Source organism: Crinia signifera, chromosome 6 (genome assembly GCF_055691185.1).
Source record: "Crinia signifera chromosome 6, ASM5569118v1, whole genome shotgun sequence".
NCBI lineage: Eukaryota > Metazoa > Chordata > Amphibia > Anura > Myobatrachidae > Crinia > Crinia signifera.
The window spans coordinates 184,908,576-184,933,310 of record NC_139222.1 but is presented as its reverse complement, the minus strand read 5'-3'; the positions used below and the strand labels follow the sequence as shown (position 1 = coordinate 184,933,310).

Sequence of the window (24,735 nt, the reverse complement as noted above, 5' to 3'; positions counted from 1 at the left end):
TCACATTGTGTGGTAAATATGTTCTTACAGTAAAAGCTGGATATTAATAGTAATAGTGCAAAGGGAACGTAATTAATGTATGAAATTGATATTAAAAAGAAACGGTCTTCAAATTTTTTTGACAAGAAAATTAATCCCTTATTATGAAAGGTAAAGGTTAAGAACAAACATTTTCTATCATGCATAGAAGCATTATAAAGCTGGAAGACATGAAAAATGATGAGTGCCACTGCTTGAAATATCCAATCGCAATTCTTGTGAAATGCTCTGAGATTTGTAGTATGTACTTGTGAATAATAGACAGCACAGCACTGAGATGTTTGGTTCAATTTCCACTATTGTCTAAACTGTGTGGAGTTTGTATATTCTCCCTGTGCTTGTGTGTGTTTCCTCCAGTTACCCAAGTTTCCTTCAACACTTCAAAAAATATATATACTGGTAGGCTCCTGACATGACAGAAACTAACCCTAGTGTGTATGAGTGTGTGTATGTGGTGTATATATATATATATATATATATATATATATATATATATATATATATATATATATATATATCTCCACTGGTGCAGAAACGGATGTGATTGGCCAAATATTCTCTGTAAAGCGCTGCAGAATATGTGTGCGCTATATAAATAACTGGTGACAGTAATAATGGAAGTGACCACCACACTGCTTTGCATTTCTCCCCTTTTGAAGATGAACAAGGGTAGATAAAATGATGCAATAAACCAGGCTCCACACTCCACATATGAACTGAACAGAACCCATTTCGTACCTGTATAGTATTTCTACAAAAATATGAAAAGGGGGTCTGAATAAACTATTATATTAAGGATTATAAAATATTAAAGTTTTTATCCTAACCAATATAATTTAGGTTTGTTCCACCACTAAATCCCTGGACCCATCCTGAATGCTGTGAACGTCACGGTTTATAGAAATATATGATGTTTAAAGACTGAGATGAAGACCAAGAACCCAACAAGCATGCATATTTTAAGAGTTTTCAATACCCGTAAACAAAAAATACCAAGGTAAAATTGTGCTTTTTTTTTCATATTTTCTCAACATAGGACTGTAAAATGAGCACCATTATCTGACATGAGGATGGAGAACCCTTTTTTGAGACCATGAAGTTGCCTACAGGTCACCTGTAATAGACAACATTGATATCCAGCCCTCCAAGGGTCATATTTGATGGAATGTTAACACTATGGGCAAGCAAGGAATCGCATGAGTAGGCAGCTTAGTGGATTAATTGCTTAGGAATTAAAAATAAATTATAATAAAATAGATCTCTGTACATTTGTACAAGCACACATTCAAGATGTGTTTACTTCACATAACAATAGAACTCTGGTTGAGTTTTCAGTCCCAGCCAAAGTCATGCCCAGTCATTTGGTAGAACTTCATATTAAATGGCCTGTAGAACTCCCGCAGTCTCTGGACAACTTCCGGATCTATGTTGGGGTGAGTCCTGCCCTTGGTTTTCCCCAAACAATGGGGCTTGCTGCTCCCCTCTGCCTTTTTCAAACATGGAAAGCCCTTAGTCTTGTTGAAATAAAAGTGTTTATCGGTGATGATCCTTTTCAAACCTAGGAAATCCTGAACACGTCCCAGTTCTCCGGCAGGATCCGTGATTAGTCTCTCCCCACTCACAAAAAGGATTTGGTTCATGGGGAAATACTGGAGCCAGTTCTCCAAGTGCTTGGCATAGATGCCAATCTGGATGGCACTCCATGAGATGTCAATAAGACCAGTAGTCCTATTTTTAAATGTCAGACTCTCAAATGTAGGGATATCAGGCCGTTTGGACAACGTCTGGGTATAATCCGATATAACTCGTGTTACTGGGTCCCTCACCACCACAATCAGTTTAGCATCTTTTGACATAGCTGAGAGACGGGCTGGTGCTTCCTTGGTCACAAAGTAGCTAGGAGTCTTTTCCATGGTGATCTGGCCATCTAGCGTCCTTGGCATCAATTCCCTGTACAGAAAAAAAAGGAAACATCAGTACAATATAACACCAGCCGTAACTCACATACAGTAGATATTACTTGTGCAGTAGGTTAAACATGTTTCTAGTTGAATCTTAAACAGATCATTGGCAAAAAAAAAAAAAAAAATGTTTTAAGGAGGTGTATAGGAAATAAATAAGGAATCTCCAATAAACCGAAAAACAAATTTAAGTTCCATAAAAAAGACCAATTATATTTAATCACCACTAGTCCATCAAAAGCAATTAACATAGTTTTATAATTTTGCAGAATGACTTAAGCTGTCCCTTAACTGCAATTCAGAATTTAGACAAAGGGTTAATGCTGCCAGCAGGCCCCATCTCTGTGACAAATAGCTTCTGTTTGGAGCTTTGAAGTGACACTAGGCGGAGTTATTTGTATGGCTTTAAAAAGGATTGCCCCATATCAATAATTAGCCGCAGCTTGGTAGGTGAAAATCTTTTGCGGTTTTAATCTTTATAAAAGAAGGGTAGAATGAGGATAAGATACAGATACATTGTGGTGTACCTTGGTTGCAGATGACAGCCCTCTTGTCTATTGTGCCCTCCTTGGAAATGACACTTGCTAATCCTTTCAGTTCCGTGTGAACCAGTGGCAGTAATGGGATTAAAGTGCACCCATTACCCGTGCACAGTCAGCTATTTTGTGGGCTGAGTTAATATCCATATGGAACCATTTCTACTGAATATGAGTTTAGTGTAGTCTGTTATAATGTAATATTTTATCATTTAGATGCACTTGTAATGGTGACATACAGTAGGCCAGTGATGGGCACAGGTGGCCTTAGGGTCACATTTAACTCTTGGTCCCTTACTGGGATTTATTTGTAATGTGAGTGACAGTTAGGGTGCATGTGTGGTCATTAACTTGGGGTGGCCAATCAAATGCAGCCTTCATGTAGCAAGTGTTACTGGCATGTCACATTTTGTGACTGCAGTTAAAATGTCATCATCTTATTTCCGACGGCTATGCATTGCGATCATAGGGTTACCCAGTATGACAATTATTGACCAATGTGCATGCAATAGTTATGTCTACATACAGAGTGGATCTCAGGCGGATGAATACAAATCCCAGCAGCTACGACATTTGCATATTTTAGCACAGTTGCTGTGTACTGACTCGCAGCTGTGAAGGCATTTTTCACCCATCTCTGAATTGGGCCCAATGTCAAGTGCAGTCTACAGTTTCCCATTAAGTTTAATAGCAAAACACTGATAATTTGTGGCTTATAGTACATGTTAAAACAGCTAAAGACTAGGGAATGACAATGAATAATCTGAATTGAATCTAACATACAGAAATTAGACCTTTTATAGTACATTTGGTCAGTACTCATAAACATGGGCACACATATCCAGTGATACAGCAAATATAGTCTTTGGAAAATAGTCTGTTCACAATCATGTCCAATTTGGTTATTTTTGTCCAAATTATCCATAAAACTACAGATTGTAAACCCTGAATGATCTTCCTGCACAAGCACAATCCAAATCCAATTAGATGGTAACAGAGCAACTAGCAGAACAACTAGTCTAGTCATCTGTGCATGCGTTAAATAGCCACAATCCGCGGGTTCCATGTGATATCTATATGTTCTAGTTACTGCTGTTTAAAAATAGAATACTAGTTTGGAATTGCGCACTACAGACAAAGCTATTAAAGGAAAAGCTAAACTAAGCCTACTTTTTTAATCTATGTATAAAAATATAGGTTTATTTACATTTTTATTGCACATGGCAAAGAACAGCTTGAACATTACAGACAAGGCTCAAATTTAATGTACACACACTGGAATTATTAACTATAAGTTTTAACATGTGGTAGTCACCTTGACACTTATCCAGGAGTCCAGCATCACTCCAGTTGTACTTAATTCTACTTTATGTATTGTTATCCCATTAACAGACCGATTAAATAGTGCAGAGTCTCTTAGTGCTGTAATAAAACAGTAACAATGACAACCCAGGCAGACTAAATGATACTCGGTCTCCTTCAGATGCTTCAAATGAAGCCATTTCTTTGTCCAATTACATCCCTTTTATACATCTTCCACTGGATATCAGCTGTTCGCGCCGCATAAAGCAGACTGCTAAATTGCCTCAAATTACTGTAAACTCTGCAGATTGCATGGCCTCATTTTCATTTGTTTGCAAACACATGCATTAACCCAAGCTGCCTAGTGCTTAAATTAGGCACAAATACCAACTGGGATGAAGATTACACAGCGACATCAATTATCTGTGAGAGGAGGATATGATGGATTGTATTTTCATATACATGGAGAGAAAACATGACACGATAGACAGCATTGCCTTGTACCTGTTGTCTGACCATAGCACAGCCATTTTCTTAGTTAAACCAACATGAAAACATAATTACTGTTGGGGTTATTCCTCGCTTCAAAGTAGGAGACATCATTACTTATTTTAAACAGAGTACAATACTTCTAATGTTTTCTAATCTAGAAGATATAAAAAAATGGTGCCTGACATAAGGTGCCTACACACGGGGAGATGTTGCTGAGTTATCTGAGCAATGTAGATCACTCAGGGCCAGTGTTCTCCGATGAGAACCCTGGCCCCAGCTGGCAATTAACGTGATTTGGTTCTTAATCACAGGACCGTACATCCCTACTGCTATGGCCCCTACACATAGAGAGATGTAGGGGCATTTCCTAAGCAATCTAGTGAGATCACTTAAAAAATGCCCTGAAATCACCTCCTGTGTCGGCCCGATTAGACGTAAAGGGCCTTATTCACATTGTCATGCAGATCTGCTTCTTGGAAAGATCTTGCAATTTTTAGCAACAATGTGTCAGAGGAATCTGACTTTTGGCTGGCTGGGTATATAACAGTGCAGAAATTCTGTGCTTGAGTGCTCAATATCGTGTCATAAGAGTATTTACAATCATTTAAATCACAAGTGGTTTGCTAAAGCTCTAGGTAAAGGCTAATTTGGGCTCATGATTTTCCAACCCCCCCCCCCCCCCTCCAACATCCAAAGGATTTGCCAACAACCTCCAAGCACCCACATTCCACCCCCCCCCCCCCCGCACACACACACACACACTCCACCAAACAAGTCGGCATAGAAATTAAGCAAAAAAATTAGGTTATACATTAACCTGATGTTGAGTTCACTCTTCACCTTAGCAAACTTTACTGCGACAGTTTCCAAATAGATATTTTGTAATACAAAAGTAAACTGTATAGATGGATCTCGCAAAAACAATAGCCAAAATGATTTCTTAAAGAAAGTGACTGTTTGCAAACCCTGAACGACCTTCCCATGATCCATCAGACTAATTACCTCAGATGTCCTGTTGTGTTTGTATTACCTGACTAATTCAGTAAGAGAGCCTTCTCTATCATAATACGTCTGACACTTGATAACCAGGAGTCTGGGATATAGCTAACCCTAAACACTCATCCTTTACCTTCACCTAGATAACAAAGCTTTCAGACAATAATACAGAGCAAGCTAGAGGAGTCACCTACCATTGCATAACGCTTAAAAGGGAAATCAAGTGTATTTATATTTATAGCACATCAAATACAAAAGCACATTTCTGCTTCTTGTAACAACCTTTGATTCAGATTATTCGATGTAATAACCATTGGGAACATTACCAGAAATTATTTGGACATGAATGATATACGATATGTGTAATTGCTCACAGCATGAGAACAGCTGAAAATGGTCAAAATCGGGATCCCTTGATTTTACTGTCATATACTATATGGGGGTTATTCTGGGTGGCTTGCTAAGCAGCAGTAATTCACTGCTTAGCAAGCCTTCTAACGCTGCACGCCAGGCGTGTGAATGCCCGCCCGCCAATGTAGTGCAAATATCCCCGCCGCTATGCGAATTAACGTTTTGCATAAACATCTTTTCGCAGGCTAGCGCACGGGACCAAAATCAATCGATGGTTGCCAACCATCAATCGATTTCTACCCTGCTTGCAAATCTGCCAGTCTGGGCTGACTTAGACCTGCGGCGTCAGGTCCGAGAACAGTTTTCCTGGGGTCACCTAGCATTTTTGTGGGTACCCCCAGGAAATGCAGGGCATTCACATGCAAATGCTCCCTGCCCGTCTCCATCCCGCCCCCTCCACCCTGTACGAGCTCCATGGCGACTATGTCTTGGAAGGTGCCTGCACATATACGCACGGGGACTCGGTCCCCGGCGTGTTTGCTCGGTCTCCCATGCAAACTCGCCGGGGATTGAGTCAATTAGAATGAGAGCCTATGTCCAATTGCCTTTGCCGCCATTCAGCTAACTATGGACCATCGCCATACAGGAACTAATTCTGAGTCCCACGCAAAGAGGCTGTAATTGCGGGCAGTGCAGAAGCCACTTTATACTAATGCAAGTATCTGTTCAATAAATCAAGGGTTTGTACATGTGCAAGATTCTTACAATCAGATCCACATTGTTTATTTTATGGAGGCATAGAGATTATCAGAGGATACTCCCACCTTTCATCCATCCTGCTTGCACAATTATACAGCCTCAAACCAGCATTAGTCATGTGACAGGTAGGGCAGTAGGCCTAACAAACACCTAATTTCTACTGAGCACTATTTTTTTTTCTTGATGTTTATAGTATAGGTTATTTTCTTTTTAGATATATAATTTTATATTTTGCAATGGTAAGGCTAAAGCATTCTTGCCCATTCCCTAGGTCTTCAGACATTTTGTTGTCCAGCTCAATATTCAGTCAGTTTATGAGGAAATCACGGCATGACCTAATACCTCAATAATACTGGCAGTTCCAACTGAATTTAAAGGCTCTCATGTTTTAGCCCACAAAATGGCAGCATTCATTGTGAGGCAAAGCAATGCGAAATAAAACATAATCGAAGATACTTGATTTGGCAACTCCTCAGATGGACATCATTGAAGTGTGCATTAGCAGACAACCTATAGTGTGGCAAAGTACTTAATGTTCTGCATCTGCAGACAGTAATTTGCCAGGCCTCGTTACTGATATATATGGGTCAGTCATCTGCTTTTATAGAAATGTGCAGGTCTTTTAGAAACAGCATGAACAGTTAGGAACAATACAGCATGGTCATCCGTGTGTGCAAAGGCTTTTGGGAAACATAAAAGACTGACATGCTAGATCCTGTTGGGATGAACCATGTTTTGTTCTATGATGCAGCAGGAGATTCCTGTTCCCCACAGATTTGTTTTTTCAACTGTTAGCTAGTTGTATTCAGGCAGAGTATATACAACCCCCTCTTCTCTCACCCCAGTTACTTATCCGGAAGATTGGACTGCCCCCTTCTCTTACTCAACATGCTCCCCTACACAATTAGCCTCATTGTGATTTCCATTCAAAGTCACTGTGGCCTCCATTCTGTTGCCTGCTACAAAAATGTCTGACAGGCACTTCCCCCATCCCCAAAGGAGGACCACTTCAGATATTGTGTCACTTCAAGAAACTGGAACGGGATTGGCTAAGCCTGACTGAGCCCTGCTGACACTTCCAACTGTGTCATTTTTGTAATGACGCCACATGCTGGGTGAAAAGGTGGAACGCATCTTTTAATTTCATAGCAAAAGCTCCCTATTTAGTAGAATCAATCCTGACTGATTAACAGTGGCTTTCTTTGTGTGTGCTAGGGTTGGCTCCACTGTTCTGTTACATAACATAATATCTGAGCTATGCAAATCATTAATAAACAAATCTTAATGATGCATTATCCAGTCACTGTCAGTACAGTCCTAGGGTGTTATAATTTATGCAATAAAATATACATATAGTAGGCCTGTAAAATACACCAAAATAATCATATTATGAATAGTGACATTTAGATGTTTATCTTCAATGATTCTGTGGAATGAAGACATTCCATAGGCTTATTCTGGTTTGTTTGCTCGCATGCAAATTTGCATGTGAGCGCTATGTTTATTATCTGTGCAAACACATTTCTGCACATGTGCATGCTCGCGGTGTGAGCAGCCATGGCAAACAGAGCGTTCTCCAGGTGCACGCACTCACCATTGTGGATGGGGTCATGGGGCGGTGGAAGGTAGTTGCTCCCATGGGAACTCCCAGCATCCCATGGAAATCACCGTGGGACGCGGGTGCTGGGGGCGGGCAGCTGACATCACCGGATGTCAGGTGCCCACCATTTTCCCCTTCGGAATACACGCAAAACGAAGACACCTTAGAGTGCCTTCGTTTTGCGTGTACGCTCAACATGCTCGGCAACCATCGTGTTTCCCCATAAGCTGCGAATGGATGGTAATGTAAAACCCTCATTTGCAGCCGTGCGTCCAAATTTGGCCTGCTAAGGGGAGTGGGGCATTTGCAAGCAGTGGCCAGGCAAAAAATGACATCACTGCCGGTCAACCAAAATAACCCCCAATATCTGTGAGCAGGAAGCAGATATGCTTAGGTAATTGGATACAACTGCGCTCCAAACTGCATTTGCAAATGGTGACATTTGTTTTGCTTGTGAAATATACTGTATACATTATGAGATAAAAGCCCATCAATGTACTTTCACTTCGAGCTTTGGCAGTTTGTAGCCCACAAACTCTCCTCCCCATCCCCAGTATCTATCTGCTCCTACCTCCAATATGTCTTCACAGCTCCCTCTCTCCATATCAAGCAAGTTTCAACCAGATCAGTGTCCCTGCAAACATGGCTTTCACTTTCTGTTTTGATATCTTTTAGCACACAAAAGGAGTAATTTTGTCCATCAAAGGGCCTCTAGTGGTCATTGGTGGTATTTCACCTCATAAAGGTGAGGAGTAGTTATTTAATATAAATAAATATATACATACACTTACTAATAGGATTCAAGAAAACTTTATATAAAGCCCTTCAAATACTGCAGATATAGGGTGGAATGTTCTAAACCGGAAATGCGGTAAAAAACACGGTATCAGGGCTTTTACTGCATTTATGTATTCTTGGTCGCCCGAGCGCATTGTCAGCGCTGCGGAGGGAATCGGCAGCAAAAGCTGGGGATTCCCTGCAGAAGCCTATAGGCATCTTACCGCAGTGCTGTGTGAGGGATCCGTCACGAATCCCTCCCAGCATGCCCTGCGGCCGGTGCCGTGCTCTGCGCATGTGCAGATGGGACTCCTGGGTCTCAGACCCGGAAGTCCAGCACTGGTGCCGCATCGCATGGGACAGCTCTTATCGCAACAGCTGTCCCTTACGTTACTGATTGCATATGTTAGAGTATATGCGATCATTAACACTGCAAATCCCGGAGGAGGGGGACGATAAATGTTAGAGCATCCCGCCAATAGTTTTCCGTTTTGTGTACAGAATCTTGAGGAGAAACTTACATATCAGGTAGTCCCCACAGTGGTTTGTAAGACTGGGTCACCCTCCAACATGATACAAGACACTGTAAAGCATGAAATGGGCGATATTCTCTGGTGACGACATCGTGCACATGGGGCAGGGCCATGAGGAGTAATTGATCATGTCCTGGGCCATAATGATGCCACATTGCCTCCATCCACTCCTCCCCCAAACCTGCATCTACCTGGAGTTACATCAGGCTCACAAAGCTTTATTTACACTAAAAACAATGTCTGAAAAGTTTTTTTTTATTATTCTTTTTAAGTATTGTGACATTCCCATAAGTATGAATTAGTGTAAGTATGTGTGTTTGTGGTTTAAATGTTGTCCCCATATTTTCCCACAAACACCCACCTACAGTACTTGAACTCAATAATGCTGATGAATCGCACTCTTCCTGGCCAGTCTATATAGTCTGCCACTGACATTACTGAGAAAGCCAGGACTAAAGAAATAACATATGCAAGGTAACTGACGACTACACCTTTCACATCACACCTTGGACCTGAGTTATTGCCAGGTTGGTGACATATGGACCCGGGTCGAGGTGCGGTATAAAAGAACCACAGCTTGTAACCCGTATCGACCGACCCGGGTTATAAGAAGAGTTAAATCCGGGTTGTCCTCTGTATAATGGGCAACATGGGTCTGACCCAGGATCACTATCCTGGGTCTGACCCGGCTTAGCCATGTGAAGGGGTAAAGCAGGTACATTTACTAAAGCTTCTAAAAGTGAAAAGTATGGAATTTGCCAAAAACAGTCTTTATAGCATCCTAGAAAGTGATAAACATAATCTGGTTGCCATGGGCAACATCCTCACTTTCCACTTCTAGAAGCTTCATTAAATCTACCCCATAGACTCAATATTACGCAGTAACTTTTGTTTTAGCAGAAAATAGTCGAATACCATTTAGTAATATTCTGATTAGTTACAATAACAACAAGCACAAACACAACACAAAATATACATTTCTCTTTTTATTTTGTGTGTGTTTCTAAGGACAGGAAAAGTTTGCAGGAGAATTATTTTCAGCTTAGATCAAAGGCTCAATGACAGACTGAAACGTTACATTTTACTCCCATGAAATAAGCATATTAGGAATGTTTGGCAAAAGGTAACTCTTCTTCCTAAGTCAGTATGCTTCCTGAAATCTGTGTACGGCGAATTTTAATTGGGATGGGGGGAGCATTGGTGCCAAGCTCTGTTGGTAACGATTCTGACTAATTACAAGTCTGGGATATAATAAGAGGCTGTGTGTGTGTGTTTCCCTCTTCTTATACAGAACAAGGTTCAGACACACAAAATACAGACTTGTCAACCAGCTCTCCTCTGATTTTATTTGGTTAGGGGGTGTAGGGGGGGGGGGCGGCGTGTCCCTGAATTAGAGCCAGTTTAGCTAATTATTTTTATTTGTATTTTTTTCTGTGTATACGTGTCAGCGAATCGCAGCATGAAACAAATTCAAAGTGATGACTTGCTGTTACATTTTAATAACTCTTTAATTTTGTTTTTGGAGTAGATACTTTGCTGTTGGCTCTCATAGTCATGACTGGGTGAAAGAGAATTTTGAAACCCCCTTGATGCATAACAAAATCAAGCATCTGATATTGAGTTGGCTATATAAACATGTTAAATCATTGCTAACCAGCTGTTTTACAGACACATGGGGATGTGCGTGCTTTTAATGGTGTACATCTCAGCCACGAACAAACAGCAAGAATCCATAAAGAGTTTTAAACCAACACAGCCTCTCCCAGTGAGTACAAATGGTGGGGAGGGTGGGGGTGATTTAAAGTGACATCTCAGCGTCAAAATACACAGATTATGTGAGTTCTAATGAGCAGATTAGCAATATGCACTACAGATATTATATCCGACATATATACCTCCAAGTGCTACACAGGGTGAAAGGAAATACTTTAATTTGAAAGAACAATTGAAGTGAACACAAAATATCTGATCGGTTAGTTCCAATAGCCTGAAGCTATTTGGATTCTTTAACAAAATGATCTCTACTCCATTAGGGTAATGCTACCGTACACCTTTGGAGTAATCCTGCAGAGTCTGCATAATTAGGTCTTCCAGCCTAGCCTTTGCCTTGTAATCACTGTACAGATTGCTATCCGCAATAGAATCAGGTACCAGACACTGCCCTTTAATTATAAGGTCTGAAATAATAGGACCTGCAATTTGTTTAGCATTGGCTTAGCACACGAGCAAAGCTGGACCAGTGCTGGTCATTAAAGTGAGCATTCATAAACTAACAGGTCACCCTTTCCATTAACCTCTTCTCTGCTACTGCATGTAGGCATTATGTAACAGCATGGAGCAAATACTATGTTATGCACTAACTCACAGCAGCCAATTATATTTTCATTTTCAGTTGTACACTGCAAGTCTAATGAGAGCACATTTTTGATTGGTGGGAGAGTTACAACAGATCTGTTTGATATATCTGTGGAAGAAATACAAATCAGCTGTTTATCATGCACAGCCTATGAGAAATAACAACATCAACATTGATATTGTCATAGTTTTTTTAGTATAAATATTGTGTGTGACATTATTTATGTGTCTGGAGAACAGAGCAGGCATGTTAGGATGCTATTTCTACATGAAATGAAAAAACAAAATGGCCTCATTTAAAAAAAAAAAAAAGATCTCAACTAATGCATGGGCTGCGCACAACTTGCAAAAAAAGTTTACAATCCATGATCGGCCTCTGAAGCGAAACTATTTCACATTGTTCAATGACTGAATAAATGAAACATTTTTATTATGGGTGTGATCTTCTCCTGATCCCAAAGTAAGAATCCTGGTCACGGATGCTGAAATATCAAAGCCACTTGCAAGCTCCATATGCGTCAGTTTCTAGAAAGTTCAACACCACAACAGGTGAGGGGGGGTTCCAGAAATCTGAGCTTGAGAGACAATGTCCTCTTTTTCTATCTAATACTCATTCAGGGCAAAGGGCCTTCATGGGCATCGCTTCCCCCCCTGGGCATCGCCCCCCCACCCCTCCCTCATGTCATGTGTAATATTTTTGCCATCCGTGCAAATATCTCAGACTTGCTTGGGGGCCAACCAATAAAGCCCATTATAACTCAAACCTACGTTGACATGCTATCAAAGATCCAAATAATATTGTCTCATCAAAATGGCTGCCCATAATATTGCTAATCTTTAAAATAAACATTCAGAAATGGTATGGTTCAAGGTCTTTGATGTAGTGTGTCACACCAAGATCAGGAGTATGTCACAAATTGCTCTTTCTGCTTAGTGCAGTTAGACTCTGCCACATTTAAATATACTATTTATTCTCATCAAATTAGATTATTTTGAAAGACAATCAAGTCACTAACGTAACAGCACATAAAACATTGTTTTATCTTATGGAAAAGAGCAGCGGTTATTTCCACACACCTCATAGAACTCGCAGGAAACAAGATGGCTGCTTAAACTTTATATAAAATAGACTAACTGACTGTATACACAAGTGTATAGCAACACCTTCAGAGGATACAGGTGTGTCCTCATACACCTTGTGTCTATGCACCATATGGCATGACGGATATGCTGAGAGGAGTAGTGTACCACACCAATGTTTTCTTTAAAATTTGCATCTTAGTTGCAATCCATATGCAGCAAAACACAGATACCGTGCTGCGATCCTTACTGCACAGGAATTAGTTTTAAATACATACAAAGTCACATATGTACATTTTAAGCGAGAATAATGCTCAGGATATGGGGAGCAATTTGCTGTAACTTGTTCAACAACATATGAGGACACTGTACATAAAGGATCTTTCTAATATGGATATAAAAAGTTATTTGAAGACAACAAGTGGTAATTTATTTCTAATAATAATAATAATAATAATAATAATAATAATAATAATAATAATAATAGCATTCTTCTGATTAAAAGTGGGAGAAAGTAGGGTATTAACACTATCTAACAGGACTGGTTCCTTAGAAGAGTCAGTTAACCCTTTGAGTGCCAACATTGCTGTGAGTGATCATCAAAATGCCACAGCGACTGTTCTTTTAATATAAATAAATACAGATGCAGCCAAGTCAATTAATTGAAGTTTAGTTAAATATTGCACCCAAAAAAAGAACAGTCGCTCTAAGCGGCGCTGGCATTTTTTAACGAATATTTTGAGGATCTCTCAAAGCAAGGTTGGCATTCAAAGGGTTACTAAAAAGGTTTGCTTGGCAATTTTCACACCTATTTTAACAAGTTCCCTTTGCAAAAGCTCAAGAAAACATCTTATAACCGTAGTACACACAAAAGTGGTGATTTATTTTTGAAATCGTCACTCTTATGCGCTGAAAATAATCCTATTACCTAGAAGGGATATTAGGGTAATATTATAGTAAAATATCTGTACTGGTCACTTCCACATACCGTATGTAACGTCATAGGAATTATTTACGACAGGATTCTGTTACTTCTTATATTTCACACATTTTCCTAGGAAACACTGATGCAAAGATATCAGAACTCAACTTTAGTAGAAAGGTTTGTAGAAGGTTAAGTATGTATTTACAGAACGACTGTATTATATATATTGTTTGCGTGTATTTGTATTTTGCAGCATTGCACAAAAGATCTATTGATCAATGTAACAGGTAGTATACTGTAGTATAATAGTAGTAGTATAATAGTATCTAACAAACTGTCAAGTTTGTGGCTCAGTAGTCTTAAGTACACTTTATCAAAATAAGTCTTGCTAACTTTTTAAGCTGCAGAGTCCAACATTACAAATGGCCCATACTGTAATATACGCACAGCATCTGCTTTACTTCTGCCATGGTATATATGCGAACTTCAAGTGGAGAGCCAGGAGGTATTATAAGAGAGAATCATAAGTACTCAAAAGCCCTAACCAACCCCCTCCCCCCCCCCAAAAAAAAAAAAAAAAAAAATAATCCAAACTTAGAACTGTGATCACATACAGATAAACTTATGGTTAAATATGCACTTTAAAAGGTGACAGCAACATATGTGGTATGAATAAATTATTCACTCACACACACACACTGTATATACTGTAGTGGAGGTAACATTTATTTAGTGGCTATATTATAAGTGGTACAAACAGAACCCAATATGCTAAAACAGTAGTTTATCTCATTATATATACACATTGAGTCACCCAGTGCTAATGAGATGCAAAGATAATTATTTTTGGCAATATGACATTAATGAAAAATAGGGCATAAAATCCTTGCAGACTTTATATTGCCCTTACTCTTGGAATGTTTCTCTATATTATTATTCTTTTAAGACAAAACTGATATTTTTTTTAACTGGAGTATTTTAAGAACTCCAACAAAATGTTAAATAACCTTATGATTAAGAATTAATATTATCCTTTAAAACAAACCAACACATATGAGCAGAGGGTAAATGTGCTACAGTGAATTATATATGAAAATGTGGCATTCATTTAAATGTATGGAAAATGTATAAATAGATTCATTTAGAAAAACTGATTCGTTTAATGAGAATCAAGGCTTTTTGGCACTGTGTGAAAATCTCTTTCCAAAATAATTATTACAGATGTTAAAAGAAAAAAAAAATCACTTTGCACGGTTAACAAAACAGCACCTTAAAATTAAATCATTTGGCTTATTGTATATAGGCTTGGCAGTGTGTAGTATAAATTGTTGCATAATCTCTTTTATCCTAAACCGTGAATAATCAATTGAAAATATTTTCAGGTTTAATAAAGAGGAAATGTTAACCAGACGGTGAATAAGAGAAAAGTTTAAACATGTTATTGAGAAATTAACATTGTTCTATTTTCTTTGATATGGATAAGAGTGTTTATCGAAGTCTATGGTGCCCTATCCTACTCCCCTTCACTGTCTGATAATCCAGCCAAAACTTTGAATAATCTTTTAATAATATTACATTATATGATAGCTCAAATGGTCTGAGACTTTTCTATATGCGGCAACATATTTTAATGCCATTAGGCACTGCAATGTTGTAAAAGTTGTTAAAGGTTAAGTAAATTAAATTACTAGTGATGCTAGGTTGGCAATTTAAAATATTGAGGAAAATCTCTCCATTTTGGTTACTAGGAAATCACTGGTGAAGGTATACAGGTCAGATATATAGAGGCAGCCATTTGTGAGAATGAGAGTCTATCAAATCACTAATGCAGGGGTCAGCAACCCCGGGCAATTGCGCCAGAGGCGGCATGCAAAAGATTAGTAAGCTAGGACCAATCTTTAGTCTAGACTTAAACGTATGCCTCAATATTTTATAATTAAAAAGCATTTTGTTTATTTATTCAATTACAAACAGTACCGATAAGCCTAAAAGACTAGCACATTGAGTTTAAATAGATGCTAGCCAGCAATCTTAAAGGAAAATAATTCAGGGTAGCTATGAGGGGTTTCAGTAAACAAAATGGCTGCATTTGCTCTAACGCTTAAGACATATAGCTTATTAGATGTAAATATACTGGAAATCCATATTGTAACATTAGTAACTTTTTTGGGGAGAATAAAGTTGGGTCTGTGAGGCAGACAAGGTATTCGATGTCATCATTCTCTGCCATGGTAGCCCAAATGCCACTATACTCTTTTCCTTGCCTATTTCATTGATCTGGCAGAGAAAAGGCCCACATACACTAGACCAAAGGAATTGCATACAGCTATGCAGGCTATACTATGGCAACTCCTCGGTGGCTAGAGTGCAAATGATACATTGTATATGTTCATTTTGCATACAATGTATCGCATGTGATTTGATTCACTGCCCCAGGATACAATGTACCCTTATTGCAGCAGTGACCATCCCTGTATCCGATCCAATGCGCACAGGTATCTGATCCAATGCACATGGGACCACACATCCAATCGGAATAAGTAAATGGCAAATAATTTTACACTTTTCACACAATTTATGGGCCTACAGTAGGAGCAAGTTTCATCTTTGCTCCTTTGGCCATGGCTAGCCATGGCTAGCCATCGCTATTCTATTGTTCTCAGCTGCAATACGTATTGTATTGCAGTTGAGAACAATAGATTAGCCATGGCTAGCCATGGCTAGCCCTGCCCAAAGGAGCAAAGATGAAACTTGCTCCTACTGTATATGCATCAAAATTGTGTAGAAAGAGGGCCAAATCATACTTTTAGTTCAGCAATGGAGTCTTTTTTTATGTAATACTTGCTACATACTAATGGGTCTATTTACAAAGTCTTGGAGAGCGATAAAATGCTGGTCAATTAGCTCCTAACAAACATATTTTATTTATTTTTTACTTGGCACTGCAACAATGGAGCTCACACCCTCTCAGAGCAACCCAGGAAGCAACATCCACACCTGCTGCCTGGTGAGTAGAAGAGCAGGTACTGTATGACCATCATGGGTGAAACAATGTATGGTTCAATACCACTGATGTTAACAACCAATAGTACCACTGATGGTTAATGCCATTCTTACTGTATATAACAGTTCACCACATGAGTATATTTGTATATATCAGATAACCATACCCACAAGGTGTATCTGATAACACAGTTGCTTGGTTCCAGAAACATATCTCATCTCCGTTCCATACCCCATTTAGCATAGAGACATGTACTATAAGCATTTTGCCCAAATTATAGGCATTTCCTCTCAATATTTGTCAGATTCACATGGTTATAGAAGGCCCATTGAAGCATAGGATCTGAAATCATTTTACCCATTGTAGAATAGTATTTACACTTATTTTACCTATTGTAACATAGTATAAGCAATTATCATGCCTACTTTCGGTAGTAGCTGAGTAGATAAAACCTCGCTGTATTCAGCTTTACTACTGAATATTTGGGAAAAAATAAAGCCGAATATATCAAGTTTATCCACTAGTGTATGCAGACCAAAGCCGGCACCAGTGACTTCTGTACCCAGGGAAAGCGATGGAACTGATCTAATTTATGGGCATGCACGTAAGAAACACTGGCCACGTTTCACACTATTATGTGTGCATTGGTCCATGTCAGAGGCATTGCATGTTTTCCAGCCAAAAGACTAATCATTCCATGTATCCATAGATATGTGCCCACATTAGGCACATGTATAAATATTCAATAGATATAAAAGGTCTATAGCTCGCATCATTCAAACTTGTACCCCTAACCCCAAACACGTATTGAGCATGAATGAGGTCTACCTGGATCAATACAGCGTTAAACTGGGGGCCTAATACACAGGAATGATTATGAAGTAAGGTATACAGTAGTTACAGGTCTAATGTCCATTAATCCTAGTTATTTACTGTCAACAGAGTAACATTGGTTGTCCATGGGTACTGTAAGTGCAATCCAAATGTTTTTGGATACATAGGAAAGTTACCATTGTTCAATATGGCTATCAAACCTGTATCCAAATGCATTGTGGGAGGGGGGCTTGACTGCACACCCTATTTCTTATAAAGACATACCTGTACTACCATGCTGAGACTTGTAGTTCCACACAGATAAAAAAAGAATACGCAGGTGTACACTCTAAACATTTAGAACACTGGCAATCAGAACAAATATAATAAACTGAAATAGAACATGGAGTAAAACTGAGTCTGATGGCGGGACTTGAACCTTATTAATGTCAGGGAACCACTTGATGAGGTTCAAGAGCCTCACTTTTACTCTACAGTAAATTGCAGAATGTTTTATTATTGCCAGAGATATCATTGTTGAGTGTGCGCATCTGCATTCTCTCTTTTCTTTCTGTGTGATCCTAATGCACAGTTACAGAACGGGACATGGACCAAACAGCCTCCTCCCAGGTATGGAAGCTGCAGCCCAAAAATAGCTGCACTCACAATGATCTACTGTCAGTTATTAGCTGCAGGCTGATCATTGTTAATAGGAACCAGTTTCTGTGACTTATTTTCCTTTGAATATACGGTAGGGGGCATGATAGCCCTATTGCTCTCAAGCTTCCCTGTATAAAACTTGAGTGGTAACATTTCTCAGCATCTCTTCTAAGTGATGTTATATGAATAAATATACAAATGATAATACTTAGAGCTAGGATTTTCATCCCTGTCTATTTGGATTACTTTTAAGTACAACTATATATTTTAGGCTTACTTGAGGTTACATATTTTAACATTATTTACATACTCTGCAATTTATTTATGTACAGATTTTGCAACATGATACAACACAAAAATCTCAGCTGTAATAATAATTGTGTAAGAATATAAAGCATTGTACAGTTATTGGGAGAAGGATTTATCATTCTGGAAAAGATGGTAACAAAATCACACCAGCACTATTACACTCGCATGGCAAACGTCAAATTAAAACCATTAAAACGACACTCCTGTTTTGGATAATCGGAACAGCAGTTAAAATAAATGATTTTCCCATATGAAAGAAAGAAGGGGAGTTGGGGATGTGTGCTGAGTCCCAATATGAAAGACCAACCCTTCCTCTGCTGAGCATAAAGATCTGTTTCGTTTTTCTGCTGTAACCCTTCAACTGCCAAAAGCAGTAGAGAGGAGAAGGAGGAATTTCAGGGAATCCCTGCTTCTGTGTGTTTTATATGCCACAACTTTAATTACCTTTAAAATGCACGGTTGGGGCAAATATTCCTGCTGCTATCAGCCTGTAACAAGCAATGAATGTGAAGTACACCTTTTCAGTCCCTCACACGCTTCCCTCTTGCCTTACTGTATGCTGTGCACATATCCCAGTTTGAGTTGCCATATACTGTAGACAATGTGCGAGTCTCTCCTTATGGATTAATGTTACCCACGCTGCTCGGGTTCCTGCCTGCTGTGCTGGGAAGATGAGTCACTATTACCCTTTATCACCTGAGTTTCTACATAAATACTTGTCATGGCAGGCTGCTGCTGGCAGCACCAGGATAACACCATATTATTTAAATATTTCCTTACAAGAGCCAAAAGTCATTTCTGTGCAAAAATGGCATGTGTTCCTGTGATGACACTGTAGTAGTTGTGTACATTCCTAATTGTGTGAGAAAGGGGTGGTCATAATGTTTCCAGAAATGATTGTATTTTCAGATGCCAGCTCAGGCACCCGTTTGTATATGCCTATATATAATGATGTCTCCTGCTGTCAGTTTTGTCCCTTTGTACAGCACTAGGGGACCCTTGCTTAGCCCTATAAATAACAAATCAATTATTATTATTATTATAATGGATGTCTCTGGGAACCTGGTGAAATATTTAATCTTAATAGCAAAAGTTGTAAACTCAAGTTCTTATAACATCGCTCAGACAGTAATTAATGTGATCGTTATATCACACTTGCTACACAACAGAGATGTAATCCACCTTTTAATATACAGAATAACCGTTACATCTTGGAGTTAGAAAGTGGTATGGAACAAAAGTTAGAAAAGTTTGGTGCGGTAAATATATACATGCATTGTATTGTGATGGGGGGGTACAGTTTAAGGGGTCCATTTATCATTCAATATTTGATGCTAATTCTCGAAAACACCCGTTCTTGGGGGTTAACCACAAATATTAAGTACCTCCAGAATGTAAGTAATGGATCACAGCGGGTACCTATTATGAGTCTATTATGATTAGCTAGCTGTGCAAGCCCTGCACTTCTATTGTGCTTAGTAGTTCTATACAAGACCGATTTCCCTTTTTACATTATACGGAACATCATCTTTCCATTATAAAGTGGCCTGTTATATTGTGCAGGTCTCATGGCATAACTTTTATTTATGGATTGCAAAAACCACTCATAGGATCTGACACAGATTAACCTCTTCAACACCAGCAGGACAGCACACTGCATTTTTGGGATCATTTTTGTATCCTATAGAATATTGAAAACAAAGACTATTTTGAAAATAAACTAATAAAGTAAAAAAACAACAACACACACACAAACACACACATACACACAAATTTGTTCATCATTAATCCCAGTTGATTAATGTATTGCTATTACACATTGTCTCCTTGATCAATGTTAATTTTCACTGTTGTAGAAGGATCAGGGTTTAGAAAGTGTCTTTTTCCCATAAAGAACTCTTTGGTTTAAAGTTAAATGAATGGGAACAAAGATTATGAGAGCAAAGGGCAGAACAAAAACATTTATTATGACACTGAACCTTCCCAGGGCATTTTTTTGTGTAGTAATGTTCCCATCCGTGTTGTAACAAGTCTCTTTTTTTTCTACTTTTCTTTTGAAGGCAGATTAAAGAAGTGTCTAGTGAGAAAAAAAAAACTGCAATACTATTCTTTTCTACTGCAAAATCAGCCATAAATAAATATTTATGCTCTCCTCCTCCATTTTTGATATGATATTTGACTGGATGCATTTATTAATTTGATCTCTGTCAGGGATAGAAGTTCAAAAGAGGATGTTGTGAGAATATTAGGATGCTTGTGAGGGCTCATTATTGGGTGAAAATGACATTTATACTGTGAAAAGACCTTGTGTTAAATTGAAAAACAAAAACATCAAACGTTACTGAACAAATGAAAGGAAACTGTATAAATCACAAAGGTATAGATATATTATATAAATTATGGGCACAATTTTTATTAACATGTAGAATTTTAAAACTTCATTTTTAAACTGTTACTTTGCCCTATTTTCTCAATAGAAAGAAGAAAAAATATAATATTATTCACAGACTTTTTAGAATTTAAATGTGACCTTTTGTGATGATGAAAATAATGGCTATTTTATGTAACTGATGATCAAATAAGCTATTGTTTAGTATTGCCAATATTTTTTTTATCTCATCAATAAATGGGACAGGTTTATTTGACTACATGGATAGAAACTGGATGACTGGTCTCAGTTTGCCTATAAAATGAAGGTAAAACAGTCCCAGGCAGTAATTGTTCTGGGTCCCAAGGACTGTAAAGATGCAATGCCCTCTTCTACTCAATAGGGATCACTGCTACTCTGCACATTCTACGTTTCATAATAGCTACTATGCCATTCATACAGGTAAATTTTCATTTAATACACTAGCCACATAAACAACAAAAATCGAAATATTCAGTAAGATGGTCCAGTGGTTTAAAAAATAAAACACAAAGCCAGAATTGTGTTCCATACACTTAGCTTGCAACACAGCATACTGGAAAATGTAATAAAAGTTACAACTTATAGTAACACATCCCTTGAGTCCAGAACATGTATAATTCTTAGTATAATTACTATTATTATCATCATAGAGCCCGTGTTAGCAAGCATTTATGAAGCACTCACAGTGTGCATGTTAGCTTATTAGTGCGGTTGTTACTAGCAGAATGGTGCATATATAATGTATGGGGAAAACGCCTTGTGATGAATGGAGCAAGGCCACACAAAAGTGCCTCTGGCTGGAGGGGAGAAGAAAATCAATATTTTATTTGCGCTCAATTTCAGACTCTGCAGACTACCCCCATGGAATGAGACCTCTGCTCCTCTCCGCACTGCACATTAGGATCAAAGCAGCTCAGGGATGAGCTTGTTTCCCAGTCTAGTTGTAATGGATGTTACACAGCCTAGTACCTCTCATCTCCAGGAAAATGGGGGATATGTTACAGCTATGAGCCCAGACCCTCCCGCACCAGCCTTCCCGGGACCATTATAGCCAGGGAACCCCAAATCAATGCTCATAATTGGAGCGGGTATCCCTGGCAGCAGGACTAACCCCCATCAGACAGCAGCACCCGTACTGTACGAGGGGGCCCCTTATAGCACTGGCCCTGTAGCTGGTGGGAGATCACCTGCCATACCCCCCTCTCATCCAGCCCGCACCCTCTTCCTTGCTGCCAGGGCCAGCAGACATGTATGTACCAGTAACATCACACACACACAGGGCATGTACCAGCATCACACACACAGCAGCAGGGCATGTACCAGCATCACACAGCAGCAGGGCAGGGGATGTGCGGGTCTCTCACCTGTACCAGTCCAGGCCCCTCTCATAGTTCCTATCGAAGAAGTGGGGCTCAGCGCCCACCGCCCTGATGTCCGGGTGCACCCGCAGGAATTCCAGCAGAGCCCGGGTGCCCCCTTTCTTAACCCCGATGATGATTGCCTGGGGCAGCTTCTTGCTGCCGGAGCCGTTGTAGAAGCTGCTGATGGAGCCCGTGTCCTCAGCCGGTGCGGGGCGGAGGAGCACTTGGGAGAGCACCCCGGGCTGCCCGGGCGGAGCGGAGCTGGGGAAGGAGGCGCAGGAGCCGGCGCAGGAGTAGAACATGTAGAGGCAGAGGAACAGCATGGTGCAGAGCGGCAGCAGCAGCCTCTTGCTCAGGGGGGACACGGGACTCGCATCCATAGGGACATCATCCAGCAGCCAGGGACCTACCCTCCCCGAAGCATCCTGCCCCCTCCACAGCTCATCGGTGAGCGCTCAGAAAGCCCAAAATCCAGCTCCCCCCTCACAGGAGCTCCACAGCCAGCTGTACATCCCCGGCGGCGGCCAGTATCCGGGGGGTCCTCATGCAGGCGGGGTGATGATCAGTGTGCGCCCGGGTTCTCCCCGCACATCCTGCTGCTGGCCTGCTGCAGCTTGTACTAACTCCCGTCCCTGCCGCACACACTACTGCCAGCCGTCCGCTGCACACACTGATCCATGGCAAGGGGGAGGGCACCAGCGTTTGACAGGCAGAGCGGCAGCCCAATAGCGTGGAACCTCAGTATGCTAATTAGCCATTTGTTGATAAAGGAAAGCCAATGACGGGAGCCCTGTTGCTGTCTCTGCGCTCTGATTTGTCGCCGCCGTTTATATAAATGCTCCATCTCAGCCAGGCTGTATCTTAGATGCTGCCGCTGGGGCTCGGGAGGAGAGGTGGCAGAGGGTGGCTGCTCTGTCATTCCCTGTCTCCGTCCCTCCGAGCCAGGGCGCCTGTGCTCGGCATTCACCCTGTGCGACAGCCAATGCACCGTGTTCTCTGTCCGTGTACTTGCTGCCGTACTCGTCTCCATCCTAGAAAGCGCTGATACAGATAATCGCAGCCATTAGTACAATGCTGCTGCTGCTGTGATGCACAGCTACATCCAGTCAGCACCTTTGTCACTGCCTGAGGGAATAGCCTCAGTTCTTCTGCCTGACCGATCCGTCATTCCTGGGGGGTGAAAGCAAAAGAAAAAAATTAAAATAATTAAATGTTTAGATTACAATCCAGGTAATAAATTCAGAGGACGGAAAATTCAATAATGAGTAAAATAATTGAAATTAAAAGAGGCCATATGTCACCTGCCGGGGAGACACAATAGACTGTTTGGTAAATGCTGCGTATTTGTATGCACACTGGCTGTAAGTGCTCGGGATAAATCAGTGCGAGTCGTAATTTACTGCCAGGGACTCCTCTAAGTGAGGTTAGTGCTGTGATCAATATGCAAAGCGCCCTTATTCCTGCCTTCTCCTAGTCCCAAACAGGGGACTACTGCAGCTGCCCGGCCGGGGATCGATGTTTCTACAAATGGAGAATTATTTATCTTATATGTGTATTGAGATGTGACAAGTAAAATATGCTACTTGCATGAAGCTGCATTTGGGGAAGTGGAACAGGAATTAAGAAAAATAGCACTATATATATATATATATATATATATATATATATATATATATATATATATATATATATATATAATATATTAATTTACCCATACTATAATATATATATATATATATTATATTATATTAATTTACCCTTACTATAATGAAAATGTGTGTGTGTGTGTGTGTGTGTGTGTGTGTGTGTGTGTGTGTGTGTGTGTGTGTGTGTGTGTGTGTGTGTGTGTGCGCACGCCATATACATTAATATTAGTTTTAATAATTGACTTATAGTATATGCTTAAGTTACTAAATGTTCTTGGATCAAAGTAAAAATATATATTTTTTTGGGGTTTATTTATGGAATTTTACCTTGGAATGTGCAATCAACCAGGATCTTTAATATATTTGATGAACCATTGGAGTAAAGGACTTCATATGTGTGGTACAAGAAAGTTATTATAAAGCTGATATTGTTTATTGAGAGGTAAATACTTTACATCCTTGGTCATGGGAGACAGGTGATCAAATATAAGAAAAATGATCAGATTTGCCAATGCTAGTTTTAAAACAGAAGATGAGACATACACATTTCCAGTTTATCACTTTTAAGTGAGGTTCTTAACTTTGAAACTTGCAATAAAAATAAAATCTTTTTTATATGTATTTTTATACATTAGTATTTTTAAAATATAAGCCTTCAATATTGCTGGAAATGAAATCAAAGTTTTTATGTTTGTACAATACTTTGAAAATAGAAAATGTTTTATTTGTGGTTAGTAGAACACAAGGAAAGTTACTGTATTTCACTAGAGGAAGTTACTTCCTCTTATATTTAAAGTCCATAAACCCTAACACAGTTTATAGTGTT

General features: G+C 39.6%; 1 protein-coding gene across 1 annotated transcript; it reads right to left on the bottom strand.

Moving 5' to 3' along the window:
* Positions 1 to 524: 524 nt before the first annotated feature.
* Positions 525 to 22,924, bottom strand: LOC146008742 (heparan sulfate glucosamine 3-O-sulfotransferase 3B1-like). Its single transcript, XM_083148377.1, has 2 exons — positions 22,267 to 22,924; positions 525 to 1,989 (listed from the first exon to the last, which is right to left on the bottom strand). Exons 1-2 carry the CDS (start codon positions 22,641 to 22,643, stop codon positions 1,371 to 1,373), a joined length of 996 nt encoding a protein of 331 aa, XP_083004503.1. The 5' UTR covers positions 22,644 to 22,924; the 3' UTR covers positions 525 to 1,370.
* Positions 22,925 to 24,735: the final 1,811 nt, after the last annotated feature.

Coding starts and splice junctions, on each gene's coding strand:
- LOC146008742 (XM_083148377.1), bottom strand. CDS start 22,643: ATGGATGCGAGTCCCGTGTCCCCCCTGAGCAAGAGGCTGCTGCTGCCG. Junction 1,990..22,266: donor AGGGGCCTGGACTGGTACAG/GTGAGAGACCCG, acceptor TTTTCTGTACAG/GGAATTGATGCCAAGGACGC.